Source organism: Onychostoma macrolepis, chromosome 02, assembly GCF_012432095.1.
Source record: "Onychostoma macrolepis isolate SWU-2019 chromosome 02, ASM1243209v1, whole genome shotgun sequence".
Taxonomy (NCBI): Eukaryota; Metazoa; Chordata; class Actinopteri; order Cypriniformes; family Cyprinidae; genus Onychostoma; species Onychostoma macrolepis.
Genome location: NC_081156.1, coordinates 14,905,552 through 14,913,667, shown reverse-complemented (window position 1 = coordinate 14,913,667; position 8,116 = coordinate 14,905,552). Strand labels below are relative to the sequence as shown.

The window sequence follows — 8,116 nt, the reverse complement described above, 5'->3', positions numbered from 1 at the left end:
AATTTTTGGACAATTTAAAAAAAAATATTAAGCATGTCAAAAGCAAGTATCCCAATGCAATAACATCTAATAATTTCATCAATGCTGTGTGAGAATCTCGTTTTATCCCACGAAACATGATGTCAACACATATTTAAAGAGTTACATTACAGCGATGACAGCCGACAGATTTCTTTCACGGAGCTGAAAGACAGATGAAAAGAAAAACAACTCACCGGCTCACCCCCTTCCTCCAATTGACTGTCTCTGAGGTCACTCGAGGTCACATGTAATCAGCAGACCAAGGGAGCCATCAGGTACATAAACAAGCCAGTGTCAGCCGTTCAAAAACAGCCCGCGGCCACTTAAACTCAAACGATCGCTTCCTGTGCCATAAACAGACTGTTTTGAAAGTAAACATTCCTGTTTAACAAAAATTTAACAGCGCCGGGCCTGAAGACTGCTTAAAGGAATCAAAGTTCACCACGCGACACCAAAAATTCCATCATCAGGTAGTAAAACGCACAAAACGCTCCTGTCAGCTGATTTTTCTCTTCAAACTTTAAAACCTTTTCAAATCCAAAGCAAATACACAAGCACTTTAATGGAACGATAGCTGGCAGGGGAAGAACAACAGCGCTAGAAGTGTTTGGATCTCATTGTAAATGGCCAGTTTGATTAGCTAAATTTGGTCATTTCCTTACTTTGCCCTGTGTACCTTAGAAAAGGCCGAAGTGGAGTGGAAAACGGGTGGAGAGGAAAAGCGCCGCAGGAATTTTTGCAAAGCTTTCTGCTGTTTCTCACGAAGCCCCCAGGAGTCCCGACGAAGAGTTATTTTACAGTTTAAAGGTAAATGTTCACACAGAGAGGAGGAAAGAGTAATAACCATCTATGGGAGCCTACAAACACACTTTGAGAAGTTTAGCTTTGGAAAAGCACATGTAAAATCTGCGCTCGCATCTCTAACTCACTACTCTTGGGTTTCTGAATGATTTCACCTGCTTTCTATTGCGTAATGGCGTAAATTAAATGGGCCGATAGTGAGTGAGAGTACGCTTTTCATTCTAAAACACTTCCTCCAAGGCTATAAGTACATAATGTAAAGGGATTTCATATCTGATATGCCAGCAACAGAACAAACCGGAGAATAAGAGCAGACTATATTATGTTCAATAATGAGCACAGTTGTGGTAAAAACATAGTCGAATTGCTGCAGTGTTCTCTGGCAGGCCATAAAGACGTTCGAGGACACTCTAACCCTGAAACGCAATGTTGTTACACTGCTTGGACATCTTTATTGCAAAGGAATATTACATGTTTAGATATATTTAGACAATATAAAAGGGTAAAATCAACTAGGCTCCAAATTCATTGCTTACATACATGGCTAGAGTTCTGTATATGCCAAAATGAACAAATAACCCCGGCATGTTTTAAAATGAAAACAGTGAGGAGTGATTTTAGTGTACGGTAACAAGGAAGCCAAATTTCACCCGGTTCCAAATAATCAAAATATCCAAATCCTAATTTGTGGCCTCAGTGCATATTTATGAGTTCCAAGGAGAAATCAAGGGGAAATCCTAAAAACTTCCCAGATGTCCACAAGATTGTAGTATATGGATTCCACAGAGGTCATCAAATCCCTGTGGTCAGCAACGGTCTCGAGAAAGCAATCTATAGTAAGCCACGGTCTTCAATCGGGATGACCACACTCATGCTGCCACAGTGAGTGTGAACAGAGAAAGTTTCCATTTTGTGCTTTCCAAAACTGAATTTTCCCACATGTCATTTTCCCACATGCCAAGAACATGACAGCCTTATGTAAATCATTGGTTTAGGAAAGCTCTGTACCTTGAAGAAATTCTCCTTTGCTTCTTATTCTCGATGGATAAGAGTAAACACATATAAGAGGACAGAAAACAACAGTTATGTCAATAGTACGGGGCCAGTTTTGTCGGGACGTCAGGATTGTTCTCTGACATGAGTCTCTGACAGCCCTGCTGTCCGCTTCAGTTGACGGTGGGTACCTGGTTCAGGCTGTATTCTTTGGCCTTCAGTCTCAGGTTGGCGATACTGTTGGCCATATTCATGCCCTGGGCTGTGTTGTTGGCAGCGCATGATGGAGAATAAGTTGCCATGGCGCTGCAGGGAAAGGGTTAAGTTGTCAGGATGAGATTTCACACTTTAAAAAAAAATAAATAATTCAGTGAAATGCATGCTCTATTCATTTTATTTATGTTTGTGATGAAAATGCAGTACTGTTCTGGGGTTTTTACAACTTCATGCGTATGGACAGCAATTGTGGCACCAAATAATTTAATAATTTTGACTATAAAAAAATGTTTACAAAAATACCAAAATGTATGATGGTATTGTCCCTAAAAATGCTTTTTACCAAGCTGTAAAGTCACTGATATAATTTCTGCAGGTGGAGTTTGCACAATTCAGGTTCGTGTAAACAGTGTTTTATGGATAGTTAGATTTATATCTACACTTTTATCCAACGCTACCTGCATTGCAAATATTTGGGTAGCACTTTGCAATAAGGTCCCATTAGTTAACATTTGTTAATGTATAAACTAACAATTTGCAATACATTTGTTACAGTATTTATTCATTTTTGTTAACAGTAGTTCATCTGTTCATTCGTTAGTGCATGTCAATTAAATAATATTAACAGATACTTTACAAATAACTTTTGATTATTAATAAATGATGAAATTAACTAACATTAATTATGCACTATAAGTATTTTTCATTGCTTGTTATTGTATAGATTTTATCTAAATCATGCATTCGTGGAAACTGAACCCTTGACCTCAAGTCAAAGTAACATTTGTAACTCAGACTAACACGTTTAATATTCAAATCTCATGGTTATACTTTTGAAATTGTGCAATAGTTGAATATTTTAACATTAATTCATAAGTAAATTACTGCCATTTACATCTTTAGTTAAATGAGGGTTGACAACATTATATTCATGCCGCACACGCTATCCATTGTCAATAATTTGTAAATAACCCAGAATACTCTTATAACTTGTGCACAATAATGTCCACACCAACAGAAACCACAGCATTGGTAATGGTAATGCATGCAGAGGCAAAAAAATTAGATGACATCTAACCTATAGGATGGTGAGCTGCCCCAGGACAGGTAGTCATTGGGTCTAGGAGCGGGTCGTGGGACAATGGGCTGCTCTACGGCTGTTACTTCTCCTGAGAAAGACTTGAGCAATGAGGCATTTTTACTGGCCAGCATTGCACGTTCATTTCGCCGAAACTTAGCCCGCCGATTTTGAAACCACACCTAGAAAATCATGAAAGGTGCTCAGTTTGGCATATATATATATATATATATATATATATATAGAATGGAGCATTACGAGAAGGTAAAGTATAGAATAGACCATTTCAGGATAAAACGATAAAATAGCTAACCTGCACTCGAGCTTCAGTGAGGTTGACCCGGCGTGCTAAGTCCTCCCTGACAAAAGCGTCGGGGTAGTGCGTCCTCTCAAACACTCTCTCTAAGGCCTGCAGTTGGCTGCTGTTGAACGTGGTCCTATTCCGCCTCTGTTTACGCTTTTTCTTCTCCTCTGAGTTGAGTTGCTCATCTAGGGGGACAAACACAAGCACACACACACACACACAAGGATGACATGAATATCCCCATTATAGTAGGTCTGTACTCATTAAACAGGCTTACAGCCTGGAAAAAGGATATTACATTCATATGGTTACGGTTAAGTCAAATTAGAAATAGTGTTTGTTATGGAAATTCAATAAAAAGATCCAAATATTTTTATTTTAAGAAAGAGATGAATGTATATAACTGTTTAATGGACAATCGGCTCAAAGAGATGCAGAGAGTTAATACAGATTTTCTAGTTTGATTATACTTCAGTCATGAATCTTCCTAAAAAAGGATCCTAATCAAAGCTTAAAGAGTGTGTACAACTGATCCTTATTTATTAAAAATCTGCTAATTTTCAAGTTTTACGTGAATAACCCGGCCTGCCATAATATTCAGTTTGAGGTCAATACGACCCCAGACCCTTCCCCAAATTGTGGGGGGGGGGGGAATAAAATGAAATAAAATAAAATAAATAAATAGAAGTATTTTTTATTACATTTATTATTTTTTATACTGATATTTCACAACGTTTCCTCATGATCATGTAAGATCTTTTTAGAATTTTTAACTTGATGATTCTGATGCTTTTTATAAGCACTGCGAAACATTTTTGACATAATGTAAGTTAAAGGAAAATGTTATCAAATAAACTTATTGATACATCTTGTAGTCTTTAATGTCAGCCAATCTTAGCATAATATTATCTAAATTATATCACACAGACAGAAATGGAATACAGAACATACAGTAAAACTATGAAATAACATGCAATCATTAGTTTTAATGGTAGCTAATACATCAGCCAAAATGTAGGCTACTGTAAAATAATACAACATTTATCAGTTTTCAACTTAAATCTGTGTTCTACTTTCTTTCTAAAATTATTCTGGCTTCTTCTAGTAGTAAAATGCCAATTATAATGTCTGGGCCTGTTTTGGTCCGGGGAAAAGCAGATCGTTGCAGACTCGCTCCTCTTTGGATACATCAATCAGCTCTTAAATCGCTCCATAAAACTTCCCAGAGAGGGAGAAAATACCCCAGTGACGAATTGATTCGCCCCAATTCCTCCAAGGCCATAAAGTCAAAACAAAGTTGAAAGAAGAGGTTATCAATGCCTGGCCCAGAGATGTCACAGCTGTGTGCTTAGCGACAACGAAAACCATCTCAACTTTATCGTCTTTTATTAACTAGGCGCTTAGGCCTACACGAGATTCATCTTCACTTCAGTTATGGTTATTCAGAAGTCTTTTATCGTAAAATAATACATTTGAAGTCACATCTGAAATGCTGATTAAATTGTTCACAAAATAATAATAAAAATGTTTACATTGGCCTACAAGCCCTCACACGAGCCTTAAATCGTGTTGCTAGACCTATTAGATTTTTTTTCCGAGGTACGGAGAACACGCGCCAACCTATTAACTTTTTATTTATTTACGTTTATTTAGTTACTTATTAAAATTCATTTTGTTTTAATCTTAGTGGCTACGTTAATTAAAAAAAATATATATATGCATGTGAAAAAATAAAGCCTATTACGTAGACAAATAGGCCTAGTTTTTCGCAAAACAAGACTGTAATGGTGGCATTAAGAGGCTTGTGTTTACAATCATTTTCGTTATGTTTCAAATTGAAAATTTCGGATATGATGCCTAACAATATACAAAGTTCATTCTAATAAATTATAGGCTACATGCAGTCTTGAAAATACGGTTTAAATTTATATCTGTTTAATTTACGATTTGAAATGGGCAAGTAATCATTTTAGTGACTCATTCATAAAATAATTAATTCAATGCAACTTTGGACTACGTCTTTAAAGCTTTAAATAACCCTAGAATATTAAAACTATCTATAGGGCCTATTTCGTATTATGAATTGTGAGGGTCCTAGATCACTTGTTTTGTTGGCTTCACTGAGAACAAAATAATAAATGAATAGAAAATGGGCCTACTATCAAAATTATAGGTCCACATGCATGACAGCCTGCAGACTTACAGTCTGAAAGGTTTGCAAAATTATCACTTTTAAACATTTATTTTTGATTTATTCTAGCTAACAAACACTTAGCTATATCAACTGAAACTATATTAGATATAGCCTAGTCTATTATTATTTTGACGTGTTGTTAAAACAAATGGAGATCGGCATGACTAAGCAACAGTTTTACACAGTATAAATAATTAATTGCTAATTAAACGCATATGGAGTAAATGATGCAAAACGCAATGGTGTCCTCTTTATAGCGCCTAGCGTATGTGTGCATGATCCGCAGTCATTGTCACACATCTGCTACTAACCTGACAGTTTTTCTGGACTGTAAGGTCCTAAACACATTTATGTGTTTGTGTTCATACTAGAGAATGTAGGCCTGCTAGTTAAAGATCATTTAGCCTACTGATTTTTTGTAATTGGGAAAACCCTAAACAGAAGTAATTCCCTAAATTAGGAAAAATCATTGTCATCCTAATACTTAAATGCTACGAATGTTTTGCGCCACTAAAAGAGTCCATGGGACACGAGGACCATGTTTTGCTGATGGACTTACTCTCCTGCAGTGTCGTGTCGCTGCCGCTGGTCAGCCCCGGAGACTCCAGCATACTCCTGCCCGCCTCTCCTGCGCTCTCCTCCGCTTGAGCTCCCACCATCTCCCGCGCCTCCTCCAGATCCAACAGGTGGCTCACGGAAAAGTTCTTCTTCGCCTGTAAATGATCCTGATTTGCGGTGATCGGACTCTCCAGTCGGTTAGGTAGCGTGGCTTGTCTGTCCATTACATGAGCATAGCTGGAAGTCATGACGCAAACTGACGAAACCCAAGATATCCTCTACCTATAACCAACATGGGTTAAGTCTTGACCATAAACAATCACTCTGTGCTCGACAAATAGATCGATTTTGATTTCTTCATCCGTAGTTCAGACAGTGTCATGCGGATCCAAACAATTACCGCTATTTTACTGGACTTTATGGAAAAAAGGCATCACCGAAACACATCTCCAATTCAAGAACTCCAAAGTCTCAAAAGTCTTCGCCTTTTACCCGATGACTCCCTCTTAGTTTCTGTAACAGAGACGTTCCCCTCTCGTTCCGAGAGTGAGGGAATGAGTAAGCTGGCGAGAAAGGTTTGATGGCACAGATGAACGATTTACGCCCAATAGTAGGAGGTCAGACGAGCTCCTCTCCGCTTCTTTCTCCGGTACTTCAAACGGCACACACTGGCGCTGAGGGGGGAGCCTGAGAGCCAAATACACGAGCATTTGAAGCCCTGGGGAGGGATGATAGACATACAAGAAGCCATAATTACGTGGCAATGTTTTTTGTCGGCGTTTCTAGCGTTTAACGAAGTCATATCTCTTTCTCCACCCCTAACATCCCACTGAAATACTCAATAATTAATGGGTAAACGTAACGTGATGATAGTTTTTATGTCCTGATCTATTAAGTTATTCAGAAATACATAACATATGCAATTAATAGCCTAAGGAAACAGACTTTAATACAACTGCTACATTAACAAATTTGCAGCAATTTCCTAATTCAAATTATTTGGGCTTTAAATTTATGTCTAATGAAAATTTGGCATTAGTCTTCTATTATTTATTTATATAGGCTAAGTCAGTTGTTGCATTTGCACTCAACCAATGGCATAACCAACATTTAGGAAGCCATTTTGTTGTCATGTGACAAGAAAGCAAAGACCTCATGATTTTATAAATAATAATAGCCTAATAATAATAAAATTAGGCCTATAAAATACATATAGGCCTATTATTAAAATGTCATTTTTATTTGTCGACTTTGTTTTAAACTAGATTTTTAAATAATTTAAAAACATTTTTATTGATCGATATTTGTCATTGACTATAAATGCTGTCTATGAACAGACTCTTTGCAATGATCTCAATTAGGCTACCTTTTTTCTTTCCCTGCTGAATAAAATAGTCACCCTAAATGATATGCTGTGATCTTAAAGACAAGTTTGAAATCTTGTGAAGCTTATAACATCATATTAACACGAAGACTCAAAACGATCAAAGTTACACACTGGCAAAGCTATCGGATAATATGAGGCTACTGGTGTCAGTCCATGATGTGACACTAAAATGTTGTTCTTTTTGAGTCGGTTTACAGATTATGTCGAAGCATAGCGTGCGCTTTTAAAGAGTCTCTCGACAGGAGGGGATCGAGCTCTGCATGTGTCGCAATGACATGAGTTCAGGCTCCAAGCTGCCTCCGTCAGCCTCCTAGGTCTGGGAAAAGAACACTTGATGCCATCAAAGGGGCGCAGATTGAATCCAGATGTGCAGTGCCTCTCTCGTTCTTTCCGTGCATTTAATTAAGGAGCTTGGATTGAGGAGATCTTTCTTCATCATTAGTTTTCCCCCAAGATCCCATTTCTCCCTCGAAGCCCAGTTCGTTGCCCTGTGCCAGCGCAGCATTGCTTTTATTATTATTATTTTACTCTGCCCATAAATCTGCCACATATCGAAACCTTGAA

At 37.7% G+C, this 8,116-nt stretch overlaps 1 protein-coding gene across 2 annotated transcripts; it reads right to left on the bottom strand.

Moving 5' to 3' along the window:
- Positions 1–206: 206 nt before the first annotated feature.
- On the bottom strand, positions 207–6,846 carry prrx1a (paired related homeobox 1a). Of its 2 annotated transcripts, none has more exons than XM_058753950.1 (4): positions 4,655–4,987; positions 3,423–3,598; positions 3,110–3,291; positions 207–2,121 (listed from the first exon to the last, which is right to left on the bottom strand). In XM_058753950.1, exons 1-4 carry the CDS (start codon positions 4,779–4,781, stop codon positions 1,989–1,991), a joined length of 618 nt encoding a protein of 205 aa, XP_058609933.1. In that variant the 5' UTR covers positions 4,782–4,987; the 3' UTR covers positions 207–1,988. The 2 variants fall into 2 exon arrangements, with proteins under 2 accessions (XP_058609933.1, XP_058609925.1); XM_058753942.1 differs by lacking the exon at positions 4,655–4,987 and adding an exon at positions 6,167–6,846 and having other exon boundaries at positions 212–2,121.
- Between the last annotated feature and the right edge of the window lie 1,270 nt (positions 6,847–8,116).